The sequence below is a fragment of the Poecilia reticulata genome, linkage group LG1 (genome assembly GCF_000633615.1).
Source record: "Poecilia reticulata strain Guanapo linkage group LG1, Guppy_female_1.0+MT, whole genome shotgun sequence".
In the NCBI taxonomy this organism is placed as follows: domain Eukaryota; kingdom Metazoa; phylum Chordata; class Actinopteri; order Cyprinodontiformes; family Poeciliidae; genus Poecilia; species Poecilia reticulata.
This window is the reverse complement of record NC_024331.1, coordinates 24,924,013-24,937,915: the sequence shown is the minus strand read 5'-3', so window position 1 is coordinate 24,937,915 and position 13,903 is coordinate 24,924,013. Positions and strand designations below refer to the sequence as shown.

At 39.4% G+C, this 13,903-nt stretch overlaps 1 protein-coding gene across 2 annotated transcripts in view; it reads right to left on the bottom strand.

The window, feature by feature from the left end:
• Positions 1 to 13,903, bottom strand: part of LOC103467751 (alpha-1,6-mannosylglycoprotein 6-beta-N-acetylglucosaminyltransferase B-like) — a 123,894-nt gene that overhangs the window by 60,977 nt on the left and 49,014 nt on the right. For both annotated transcript variants that reach the window (XM_008414418.2, XM_008414426.2), the window contains exons 5-7: positions 10,834 to 10,910; positions 10,339 to 10,518; positions 4,593 to 4,757 (exon numbers count right to left, since the gene is read on the bottom strand). In XM_008414418.2, the coding sequence (XP_008412640.1) occupies positions 4,593 to 4,757; positions 10,339 to 10,518; positions 10,834 to 10,910 (422 nt within the window). The remainder of the gene's footprint in view (positions 1 to 4,592; positions 4,758 to 10,338; positions 10,519 to 10,833; positions 10,911 to 13,903) is intronic.

Sequence of the window (13,903 nt, the reverse complement as noted above, 5' to 3'; positions counted from 1 at the left end):
CACACACACACACACACACACACACACACACACACACACACACACACACACACACACACACACACACACACACACACACACACACACACAAACAATATGCAAACAAAGCAAATCCACGACATGTTTAGGGAGCAACAAACAAAGGGCCACAGGTCAATTGGGAGAGAAAGGCAGGTAACTGAAACAAAACCAAACTGAGGAAACTTGTTAACACATAACATGAACCAAAGGCAACTATTGAATCTGAAATGATCAGAAGCACAAAAACAAAACTATGGGACTAAAAAGATGACCAAAAAAATCCCTAAAGGACTTACCGGGAACACTATTCAAAGGAAGGAAAATGTTGTTTATAAAATAATGTTTATAACTGTGTTATCGATCAAAAGATTTCATAATAAATAATATTCCACAAACGGGTGTAAAACAGCTCTCAGTACAATTTGGATATGCATTATATGGGTGTTCTCAGCAAATTTGCAACAATTGTGATAGAAAATAGCACAAAGGGAATATCTGCTGTATTTAGCAACTAAATGTTTCCTTGTTTCCCATGAAGTACTTATAGCAAGTCAAAGGCACACACAGCAAACATATAGTCACATTTCCTGCACTTTTCCTCTCACCTCTGATCTTCTTTGTCTTCATTTTTGCCTCTGCTTCGTTAATTTATTCTCTCTCTGAATAAACGCTCTGCTCAGGAATCAAAGAGAAAGCCAAACGGGGAGAGTCAACAAAGCCCCACTGGAATAGCTAAGAATGTATACTCAAGCAGAATGCAGAACTTATGATTTGAAGGAGACATTGTGTCGAAGAGCCTGGCTGGACCTAAAATAGATCAATGTTTTATTCGTCAGAGCTAATTAAAGTTAAAAACTTGAGTGTCAAATTATTATGATATATGCGGTACGGTGGGATAATAGTTGTGCTCTTCAGTATTTCTTCTGTTTCGTTATTTTGTTGCAATTAGAAGTCTATGCTTATCAAAAAATATTATTCCACACAAACTTCCTAAGTGAAAATTCACAGCCTGTTACCCTAAACGTGATAATGTCTGTGTTATCCTTTGCACAAACAATTAGTAACAATTACTTGTCTGTGATACCTGGAAATGAGTCTTTAATATTGTGGCTACGGTTGTGCAATATCAGAAAGTCATGTAATAAATGGTAAAATTAGCGATGGTGGTATGAGTTGTGACGTATGTCTCTTTTCTTCTTTCCCCTGTCATCTCTCCTTCCTACCATTGGAGATCAGTCTGGTGTGAGCATCTTCTGAGTGTCTGTCTATGTGAGTAAATATCACATTAGCATATAAAATTCAAGATCATAACATTTGAAATATTAGCCAACAGTTTTTCCACTTCAAATTGTGATTTTCAGCTTGAGTATTGCACACACTGACATTCTGATAATATATTGTGCTGCCCTAATTTTGTCTCACTCATTTTTGTAGAGTTGGTTAAACTTAGGAAGGTTTCCAGTCATGACCATAAAGTCGCACCAAAGCATCTCAAATTAACTCGAGTTGGACTTTAACCTATTTTTGAACAATTTAGAAAATGGAGCTGTTGTCTGGTCTGCTTTGGCCCTTGAGCTTAAGGTTACAAGCTAATAGTCTAAACATTATCCTTCAGGATTTTCTGCTATAGATTAGGATTCATGGCTCCATTGATTAGCTGTCCAGCTACTACAGCAGCAAAGAAACTCCAAACCATCATATGCTGCACTATGTCTGATATTATTTTTCTGAAATGCTGCTGTAGTGTTAAACCAGATTTAACAGTGCTTCCACCTTCTTAAGACTTCAACTTTTGTCTCGTCAGTCCACAGAATATTTTCCTAAAAGACTTCAAGATTATCAAGATGTATTTTGGCAAACGTATGACAAAGCCTTTCTGCTGATTTTAGTCTGAAGTCTCCATGGATACAATTTTTGCCCGGTCTCCTTCTCATTGTTGAATCATGTGGGTGTTTAAAGTGCTGTATAAATAAAGCTGGTATGGCACGGGGCCGTGATGTGTTGCTTGCTGAGATCTCTAATTACTTCATGGCAAACACAAGTCACATATGCCACAGTGAAAGCAAACCGAAAATCTGAAAATCTTTTGTTGCGAAAGCACCAGCAGCACTTTATAGAACGTAATCAGCTAAATTCAAGTAACTAAATCCTCTCAGTGCATTGTTGGAACCAAGAATATCCTTATGATCGCTGAAGGTTATTCCAACCATATCAACTTATTTTAGGATGGGGCATGAAGAGCAGACATTGTGCTCATTGTGTGCTCTTGTATTGTAGTGATTTATCAATAAAAATCTCAGCTAAAATATTATGAATTTCCTGAGTGAGAATTAAAACAGAGACAGATCAGTCACTTGGTAAAGTAAAATGGTAAATTCTTCTTTTAACTGTATATTTTAAGCCTATTCTTAACGGGAGAAGCCACACAGTCTCCCAGGACCGGCTTCTTTCTCATCACAGCAGCATATGAGTCCCTTCTCGCCCCTCATCAATCCTCTCCTAATCCATATTCTACAGCGCCATCCGTCCCTCTGTTGTACTGCCTTTCTTGTCTCATTCTTTTCCCTGTAGCACTGGCACATGCTTGGGATCACGTCATAATCCCAGTCATTCATCATCATTCTACCTAAGAAGAAACCGCCCGCTTCGGTTTCTTCTTAGATTTATTCTCACACGGACTATATTTCTTGCTCTCACACCGTGTCTTTGACATAAATAGCTACCAGCAGGGAGAAGACAAGTCCGTTCAGAAGAGATACAGCACAACAGTAACTGGAATGAAAGTTAGTTTTGTCTAGTTTTGTCTAGTTTTGTCTAGCTAGTTTTCCAATGAGGTACTGCAGCAAACTAACTAACTAATAGCATACAACAAACTTAAAAAAAAAACTATTAAATTACCTAAGATTTCCCAACTTCTTGATACTTTTTTTGACTTCTTTTTCTATCCAATCATGTTTTGATGTATAATCCCCAGCCTTCTGTTTATCTGGAACTGGGTCATGGAGGTAACAGGGATACTTGATGTGCCTCTGCCCAGTGATGCTCTCCAGCTCCTCTGGGTAATCCCAATTTGTTCTCAAGCCAGGAAGAATATACACTATAATCCTTCCAGCAAATTCTGGATCAGTCCTGGAGTCTCCACGCCTCCTTCAAACGCTCAAACAACTTCAGCCGACTTGTTTTGATATGAGGCAGCAGCTCCTCTTCTCATTCTCATAGCTGTAAACTGAACGCACCGGTACATCAACGGCTTGATCCAACGCTTGACTGACCTGATCCTGACCTGATCCTGATGGAGTAATATGCTTTTATTCTATTTATGAACCATTACCTCAAAATAAGAGTTAGTAGTAGTCTATAATTAAATTAAAAATATTTATGTCCAGGTTTTAGCATTCAGAAATTACGACAACTGTCTCTATCCAAGATGATTTGCTGTGATTTTTGTGTTTTTAGTATAAAACCAGTCCAGATTTTTCTAGTGGGTATCACAATGCTGTATACTTGCAAACTTAATTTTACCAAACAAAGCCAGGCTGATAGCAACTGGATTAAACTTTTCAAAGCAGACAATCCCTCAGCAAGAAACACTTCCACGTTTTAGCATCGTCAGATCCCATTGCAGTGCAATGTACTGTAGCAAAGATTTTAATCAGAAGGACAATAACCACTATTGTTACTATTGAAATAACTAAAGGAAGACTCAGACAGAACACCAGGACTCTGCCTGTTTATTTGACACATGAATGTTTGTGGTGCCAACATAACAGAGGCTATACTGTGTAATTCCAGTTGCTGTGAATAACACATACCTCAGTGTAATGGTGAAGCGGCATTACCATCTCTCTCCACGTCCAATTCTATGGTGTTGGCTTCAGTAATCGTAAGCCTCTTTCACAAATCATTTCTGTCGCAAACCCGCAAAGACAAGCCGCGTATGACCTCCCTCTGGCAACTCAAAAACACGAGTTAAATTGGCAATATCCCACATATTTATGGTTTTCAAAAAACAAGCTGGTGGGGCAGCAGCACGCATAAAATCTGTGTCCCGACTCTCCCTATGCCATTTCTTTTTTTCAAAACAATGGCGGACAAAGTAAGTGTAGTTATCCAGGTATTGAGCAAGCGTATGCTTCAAATTCAAATTGTATAACTCACCTTCCTACATCACATGTCTGAAAGGATTTTGAGTGTTGCTAATATTTTTAGCTGGTTGGTCATATAGACTATAAGTCATCACTGGATTGGTGTTTGACCTGTAAAGAAGCCAGCCGATGTGGGCGTGTTAAAAACCTCGCTTGGCGAGTTGGGGGCGTGCAAGAGGTGGACTGATGTCTAACTCCCTCTCTGCTATGAAACACATGTACGGCAAAAAAGCGACACAATAATGTCTTGAAGTTTCTTGTGAAAGGATCCACAGCCTCGCTGTGAAAACTGCATGAGAGGATTTGGGTCAGCTAAGCTAAGCCTGGTTACTGTAGAATTAATGAGTTGACAGAAATTAACATGGGAGATCCAGGAGTGTGCAGTGTGATCAATCCCAGCGCACTGGACTTTATCTAGTGTCTCACCTTCTTCTGGTCCCTCCAACGTTGTCCAAGTTTGGCACCCAGACGGTTTGCAGCCGTTGCCCACTGCTGTGCGAGCCGTCGGATTCTGCGCTTCATGAAGCTCAGAGACTCTTTTCCACCGCCGACCTGATCCAGCAGAACAGAAAGGTCTGTGCGGAAGGCAGCCTGAGAAAATGATGCAAATTAGATTAAATGAAACGATAAATGAGGCAGGAGTGGTAAAAGTTAGGCTACAAATGCTGGAAGCGCCACAGAAGCTGGAAATATTGTACTTTTCATCTGTGAAGTGCTGAGTTCTCAGCCAAAAAAGCAGTGAAAATAATAGTTATTCTGGTCTTTCAAGGTAAATCTTCCTTTATACAATGACAATTCCATAAAGCATGAACCATTTGGCCACATGCTTGTCATTTCAGCAGAGACAGGCAGTCGCTTTCCACCAAACATTAGAGAATTATTTCAAGGGAGAATGTGACCTTGCTCACTTGGCAGCTTTAGTTTCCCCTGTCACTGAAAAATATGGAGATATGTCTCAACGCAATCCCATGCATTTTTAACTAAAGCTATAAACAGTCAAGATTTCTCTCTGCAGAACAGAACCATGGCACAGTCCCATACCCAAGAGTACTGTAATCCACTATGCAGCTATCCGGGTCACCTGGTGGAAAGGAGAGTCTAGGTTTCATCTTCTCTGACACTGTGCTAAACCTTTTGAAAACACGTTGGTGAATACGCAATAATGATGACAAAAATGACCTGATCAGCACTGAGATAAGTTTTTATCCTATTCGTCATATATTCATGTTGCAATACAATGTAGAAGACTGACTAAATGAATGAAACAGAAGAAACTTTATTACATACACCTATTGGACTGCTTGATAACAAAAACAGTTAGTCTTGCTAATCACATTAAAGAAACTCAACTCATTTACGCAATTAGATTAGACAAAACTAGAGGTGTGCCGATCGATCAGCCACCGATCATAATCGGCCAATTTCCGTGAAAAAGTGTATGATCGGTGATCGCCGATCAAGGTCTCTTGTTGTCGATCACACAAACCAATAACCTGCATCTCATTTCGCATCCTGCCTGTGCAGCTGGTCTCCTCTTTCCTTCCCACTGCGCAAACGCGCAGCAACAAATCCTAAGCGGTGTGGAACTTGAACGCTCTGAAAGTGAATGGGGACGTTTCGGTGTTGCGGTGGAAAATTGAAGCATGTGGGGTGAAGCAGGTCAAAATGCATCAACACGACGAATCTAATACGGTATAAAAACAATGCCATACTTGAGGAGTTTGGCTACATCGAGGCTCACTGCAATAAAAAAGACATATGGAGGATCAGGTGGCAGGTAAAGCAGAGCACAGTTACAAACACTCACCCGGATTAGCATGACGGTCAGAAAGCTAAACAAATAACTGGGAAAATTATTTAAGTCTTCGAGCTGCAATGTAAGACGCTGGTTCTGCTCTCGCTGTTGAACCGCTGCTACGCTACAGGTAGTAATATTTCACAGACGGAGCGCCGCTTCTGCTCCACCTGGTAGTGACTCTCACACCGAACCTCTGCTTAAAGCTGCAGCATCTAACTTAAAAAAAATTATTTTACATACGTATTAAAACTTTCGTTGTCCTAACATGAGACAGATAATCTCTTAAAAAATAATCTATCTCCTCTGCATAATTACTCCACTCAGTCAGAAACAGCTAATCAGAGCTAGCAGTAATCAGCTAGCCGCCATGCTATTAGGAAGGTTTCATTCATTAACTCTGGATTGTTTATTGTAATGGATCCTGTATTTGCCTTTGAATGTTAAGTTTTATACTTGAATTTCTTAGGCAATGTTGAGAGATTTTATTTTGACTCTTTGCATTATTTAGCCTCTTCAGAGCCTTCATATGTTTTCAGTCTGTTAAAGATAGTATTATTGATAGCAGTACAATTTGCACAATGCTTGTTGTGTTTTTTTTCTTGGGAAAAGTTATTAAAAACAAGTTTTTGTCTACATTAAGGTGAATTCATGGTTCCTTTTTCCACATAATGTAACCGGTAGTGTTTATGATAAAAAAATAATAATTATGTGATCGGTATCAGTGATCGGCCCTCATGGGTGATTGGAATCGGCAGGAAAAAACCTGATCGGCACATCTCTAAAAAAAACCAATGTTATTCCAAAAATAAGAAAGGTGAACATAGACGGGTCAGACGTGCTCGTCTTAGAATTCAAGAAACTGCAAGAAACTCTTATGATTTCCACCCACAACCCTCTCCGAGTTTTATTGGAAAAGGTTTGAAATATCATGGTGAGAAAGAGCTGAATGGAGGAAAATATCTTATTGATGTGAGAGGAGAATGTGTAGACTGGTTTGAGATGATAAAATAACCTTTTCTGACTTAAAGCAGATGGGCTGCAGCAATAGGTGATATCAAGTAGGAGGAATTTGCTAAATGTCAGAAAACTCGGCAAGGCCATTTTTTACATTTTTTTTGTAGCTTTCCTCAAATTGAAAAAGTTTGCAGATATTTGGCCAGTATCATAAAGTCATGTTTTCAGGCATTTAGAAAACAGAAATAATTTTGATAATTCTAACTAAACTAAAACCAGAAATGTTTGGTCCGATTTAACTTTAACCAGTGAGAAAGAAAATATGTTGTGTCTTTTTTATTCGGTGTATGTAAATATTTGGATTCAACTGTAGATGTACAGGCAAAAGTGGATTAATATGTAATAAACTGTCTGGCAAATCAATGTTCACATCCATAGCAGTTTGTTTTAAAAGTTTGAGATAATTTTAATTAGCAATAAGGTGCAGAGCTTTCTGTTGTTTTAATAAAAAGGTCATTTGTATTAGTAGCCAAGAGATGAGATTTTTCTTTTATTTCAACAAAGAGATAGATGGATATGACCTTGCAATTGGCTAACATTGGGTGTTTATGTGTTAATATGTGTAGAAGGATGGCGCTAATCTGGTCTTTGACCTCAAAGTTAATGTGGAGGAAAATAAAAAGAGGGGGGGAGATAATGATGATGATGCAGATCCAGCCTGTATTAATTAACAGTGAGCAAACAGGCTCAGAAGAAGGTCAACCGTTACGCAGTCGTGAGGTCAGACTGCTCATCCTCTTATTACTCCAGAGCATCTTCAGAGGAAAAGGACTCAACCTCGTTTGATTGCTACTACATAATTAGCTTCTTTTAGCATTGATGAAATTCTCTGCTGAGACAACCTGTTTTATTTTTTAGGGAAGATTGTGCTGAAATGCTGGCCTTAGAAAATTTGAGCAGATGGTTGTGTGGATATGATGATTACAAGGAATATGCAAACTTTGCTGGCAGAAAATGGCTTTAACATAACACAGCAGCTTCTAGGGGTTATGTGGATATTTAGGATTTTGGATGTGACAATGCATAAGTTACAACTTCCTTTATCTAAGTTGGTATGATAATGAAATATCTGTGTTTAACTCCTCAATGAAATCGTTCTCAATAGGCACTATAAGTTTCCAGTTTTTAATAAAAACAAGCCTGAAGAGAGTCGTCATAAGATGCAAGGTTAAAAAAAAAAAACATTTCACAATTAAAATCAATTTATTTCAATGGTTCAATTCAGAAAGCAAAACTAGATGTGTATCACAGTTTTGATTTCCTTTGCTTACAGCTAATCCCTGCCCCCCAAATTCTGATTTTAAGAAAATGTGATTACCAATATGATTAAAAAAAGTAATTTTTAACAAAAGAATAATTAATACTGCCTATATAATCGCGAGTAAGACTGCTGACTTAACAGTTGTCCAGCAGACAGTCATGGGCATCCTCCACACAGAGGCTCAGTCCTAAAATGTCATTTCCAAAAAATAAAGGGCTGTTCACAGTGTGAATCCAACAAAATAAATGGAAGGGAAAATGTGTGGTATGCAAAAATGCACAAACAGGAATAACTGCTGAGTTTGGTGGGTGCCGTGACTGGAGTCAGTGCAGAGAGCCATCACACAGAGATGCATCCAGAAAATGGGCTACCTCTGTCACATCTCTTGTGTTAAACCTGCTTAACCAGAGATGTCAGAAGTATTTTCCCTGGGACAAAGATGGCCTGTTCCTCAGTGGTCCAAACTATTTTTAAAGTAAGTTTTCCATTTGATTAAGTTGCAAAGTCAGGAGAAAGAGTTTGTTTTCTTGTTTATTAGTGGCAGACCTTTTCAATAACATGTTTAAAATTCAATATTGCTGGGTTTCAGATAATGTAGCACCAACTTCACCCAATGCAGATGGAGGGCAGAAATTAAATGTAGCCCATTTATTTCTGTTAGGCCAGCATCAAAATGCCTAAAGTCTGTGTCCTGTACGGTTTTTCCAACCGTTCTAATAGTGAGAAAGATAAACGTTATTTTCGTGTTTCGAAGGTAGTTGGTCACAAGGAAGTTCATTTTAAAAAACCCACCGATAAAAGAGAACAGTGGATCACCAATCTACAGCTAACAACTGGTGGTGTGAAAACTAACAATGCCAGAGTTTGCAGAGCCAACTGTCTAACAGGTAACGATCGCATCGTTTAAATTGTATTTTCAGATATTTTATTGGATAGTTACTTAGAAAGACAAGCATTCATATGTAAGGCAAGATATATTATTTTTACGCCCTAGCTTGGTTGTCTCCTCAGAGTGCTAATGTTGTTAGCAGCTAGCTCAGTGCCGAGTCACGGACAGAAAATGTAATGTTTATTCAATGGGACTTTCATGCTAAAAATAATTAATAAAAAATAAGCTAAATAAATTAAATATAACCTACACAGCCATACAGTCTGTTCCCCCACGTGCTTCCTGGCCAGACACGAAGCACGTGGGTTTCTGTAGATCGGAGCTAATCGTTGACCTATATTGGACCTGAATCCAGCGACCTACAGCGACTCAACATTAACATTCAACTCCAGCATGAATTTGGGTTTACAAAAGCTAAATAAAGTATTTACCATGAGAGCCAAACTCATAGAAATAACATGGGTTAGTTCGTTGTTAGGATAGCATCGTTATCGTAGACTAATTATTTAAAATAGCACAACTCTCTACTCACCTGGCAGAAACAAGTCGACAGCCATCTAATGCTTCTTTTGATCCTAAATGGTTGACCCAACTTGATGCTAAATGATTGTATAATCCAGGCTTTTGAAAGCTTTCTTCTGGCTCGCCATATAATATGAACTCTGCAGCTCCAGGTAGTTAGTTATGTTGATCGCCTCGACGCCTGGTAAATCCTCAAGATTATTAGATAAGTCTTTTTTACCGGGGTAATACACATCACATCCAAAATATACGCATATTTTTTCGAGATGCCTCGCCTTTTTCAGCCTATTAGGGCTTTAGGGTTCTCATTGTGATCAATTTTGCTTTGTTTTGAACCAGAGAAATCCGTTCTCTGGACCTCCATCTGAATTTCGCGCGACATCTGGGTCACGTGTCTGAAACCCAGCAACAGTACCAGCCACATATCATGTATTCGGTGTCATTCTTGTGCAGCATAAAGCTATAATGTCAGGTGCAGCTTTTAGATAGCAGCCGTGTTTGCTGCTACACTGATATGGCAGGTCGACCATAATCACTTGTAAATGTATTGATCATCAGCCATCATCTGGCAGTCTTCACAGGATGTTTTTATAACTGAATATATTTGTCATTTAAAGCTTATTTAAAACTCTCTGTAGCAGATTACTGAGTAACATGTCTGGCAGCTATTTGAGAGTGGTGTCCTTACTTGTCTCTTGGGGGATTTTGTCTGCTGTGTGTGCTGAGTGGGGGTGCTTGTGTGGTTCCTCCAGGGCAGTGGGGGGCAGAACCACTCCACTTCACTCAGGTAGATGAGGAAAGAACAGTCTGAACCATCCACACCGTAGAAGGCGTAGCAAGGGTCCGATGTCCACCGAGCACGCATCCACTGGAGGACGGACAGAGAGAAAGTGGACATGTGTGAATCAGAAAATTATTCTGTGCCCACAAACAGACCAATTTAAACAATTGATGGCCTGTATGATGACTTCGGTCAAAAGCAGATTGAAGTCAAATCAGGTCACAAGGACACCAAGAACACAGGAGAAAGGCAAAACAAAGTAAAACTGAAAGTTAGAAAGACAACAATATCCTAGAGCGCCATCTTTACTTGGGTTGTGACATCACCAGTCTCTACCACATTGTTTGACCAATGCACAGTGATGCAGAAATTTATAAAAAGCACTATAATGTATGAACTTACATCTACTTTTCCAGGGCACTCTGGAAAGCGGCTGTCCCTTGGTACTTCACACTGGCTCGCAGAGCCATCTCTCAGCACTGAAAGAAACACAGAGAGAAATTCTTCCTTCAGATGGAAAACAGATCTGTTCAGCTCCATTCATCTTTCCATCAACTCAGATCAGATGCTGCCACCACCACGTTTCAGTGTGAGGATCAGGTGTTCACGGTTACATGCTGCATTGATTTTCCAGCACACAGCATTGGTGTTCGTGAACTATGCAGGTGGCATTTCATCGTTTCCTTCAAACAATGACTTTTTCTTGTTATTTAATAAAGGCCAATCTCATGTTGCACCTGAACAGTGGCGCAAAAAGGGGGTATGCAGCGCATGCAACGTATAGGGGCGCTGCACCAGAGGGGGCGTCAAAACCCCGTCTGGAGGGGGCGGCGCGCCGATGATGTCTTCGCTTACACTTCAGCGCCCTTACGCTCCTTCACCTCGCGCACATAACATTACATTACCTTTAACGTGTTTTCGTCTGGGGGTGGGGGATTTATGCTTTCGCATCCACCTGATTAATATGTAGTTGCGATCCTGCACCTGAACCATACACTTTCCATGACAAGGAGACAGACTTTGATATTGTTTTATGACATAAGTCTGCTTTAAATAGTTGTACTATCAAAAGATTCTCCAATCTTAAGCACTGCTTTGTGTCACTTTGTAACATAAATCTCATTAAAATACGTTACAGGCCGTAGCTGCCAAAAATATAATTGGCTCATGAATGATGCTCGCAAACCCAGGAGCAATGGTTCTTTAACGTTATGATTCACAGTGACATAGGTCTTGATAATCTTCCTACTTCTGTAAATTGTCTCATCTGCTCACTATTCACAAGGTCTACCATTAGATGTTGCGTTTTGCTGCTGCCAGCTGTTGCAGGCGTTTCACCAACAATTATGTCTGCACACTTAGACTGCGGCCACTGCATTAATTGCTTCACTGACTTGGTTAACTGCTCTTCTGCAGCTGATGCCAGTAAAACAGAGGCACAGTCACAGAGACACAGACATGGACTCATCTTGGTGCTTCATCATCCTCAGAGTTTTCCATCCCCCTTCTCTCTTGTCTCTCTAAACCAACAACTTTCCTTTGTCTCATATTCTGTCCGTTTCCATTTGCTTGATGAAAAAGAGAAATTCCTCTACACAAGTCTTCCCCGGGGCTTCTCTCCTGTGACTGAAAACACACACAGAGACTCACTGTGTCTGCAAATATGATTACAGCAGCAACAATTGAAAATGTGGTCATTTAACTAGATAAAGGCTTTAGTCCTGTCCCTGCGAGCCATTACACGAAAAGGGAAATTTTTAACCGCGCGTTCCAACTCCCGCTCCGCTTCCTCTCCCACATGCCAAAGCACGAGATGAATAAACTGCCACTGAGCCGTATGATAATAAAGTCTGCCAGCAGGATTTCAATTCATTTGTGATTAGAGAAGGGAGCAGTATTTTCATTTTGCCGTGCACTATTGTCTCCGCAGATGCAGCAGGGGAAAACAAAAGAAGACGCAACTCTCATTTATTCTTAAGTAAAGAGTTACCCTGAAGAGAAAAAGCAAAGGAGAGGGGGAGGAAATTCTTTTCAGTGTTATTTAGGTTTTGGCTAAAAATGTTGAGAAAGAAGATGAGCACTGAATGACAGAAAAAAGCAATGTCAGTGTGTCTTATTTTTGGTGATTTACTAAAAATGCTTCAGCAAAATGTACCTCAAATTTGTAAGCGCGAGTCGCCATTTAAAACATTTCAATGCTATGTAACATACATTTGCATAGAATTTCTTTGCCCATCATTTTGCTGAATCATTTTCATTTAAAACAATATCTTGGACTTTATTAGCTCTAGCACTTAAACAACTAAAATATGCATCCAAGCTCTGAGCCGCCATCCATCAGGAGAAATTTATTATTGACATAAATAAATGTCGATATTTCACACGTTAATGACCGATTCTCTGTACTGTGCAGCTATAGTCCTTGCATATTTTATGACATTATGGAGATATAAAAATGTTCAAATTTTGTGAATAAATTAATTAAGTTGTATGTTTAATTTTATACTAACTTAATTAAGTGCTCTGATCTCCATTTAGGCCAGTCAACTCTGTATGACAGACTGTGACCTAATTACATTTAGTTGGAGTCACATAATCACATTTCCTTGCAGCAGAGTATGAGTAAAATATGGAAAAGAGTGTACAAAGCACCCCCATGGTGAGTAGATATTAACACATGGTAATTATGAAATATTACGTAACAGGAAACTCATTTAGAATCCCAAAAACATTTTGGGGTGACAAAAAATCTTAAACTGAAAAAGTGTTAAAATGGTAAATGATGATCAGCACCCCACAAAAGACATACTGTCAGATCCAATCAATGATCAATAAACCCTGCCAACACCTAATCATTTTCATCAGACTTTTTCTTTTACAGCACAAAATCAAAATTTTGGATCAGTGTCTGTGTAATGATTAGAAGAAAGAAACACATTTTATAGGATATTTAGGTTACATTTAGAAGAGATTTTGATGCTCAGGTCCAGGTTTTTCCTGAAATCCAATTTTCTTGCATGGTTTTTCATACTGATAATTAAATGCAGCTGCAAATAAAACTTCTGTGAGAATAGTTTAGAGACCTCCTATGCACAGGAGGTCATGCTGGCACATTATCTACCCAAAGCTGCTCTCCGTTCCATCTCACCGAGACAGTAAGTAGATGTGTTGTGCTATAAATGGGCATTAAACTCCGAGATAACAGTGTAACATAACCACTGTTTGTTTGTTTTTCCTGGATAAAATACATTGAAAGGTAAATGTATTATATGGGTTGTATAACAGTTGTTGTTATTTCGTTGAAAAAATATTCCGTATTTCCATTTCTAAAGCTGATTTTTGGGCAGGTCATATTGGGTTTAGGTGTGGCTGACATTAATGTATAAAAAGGGGCGTGTGCGTCGGCGCGGGGCGGCGCAATCAGAGAGGAAGACGCTCACCGTCAGGTCCGTGCAGCGGGAGACTTGAATTG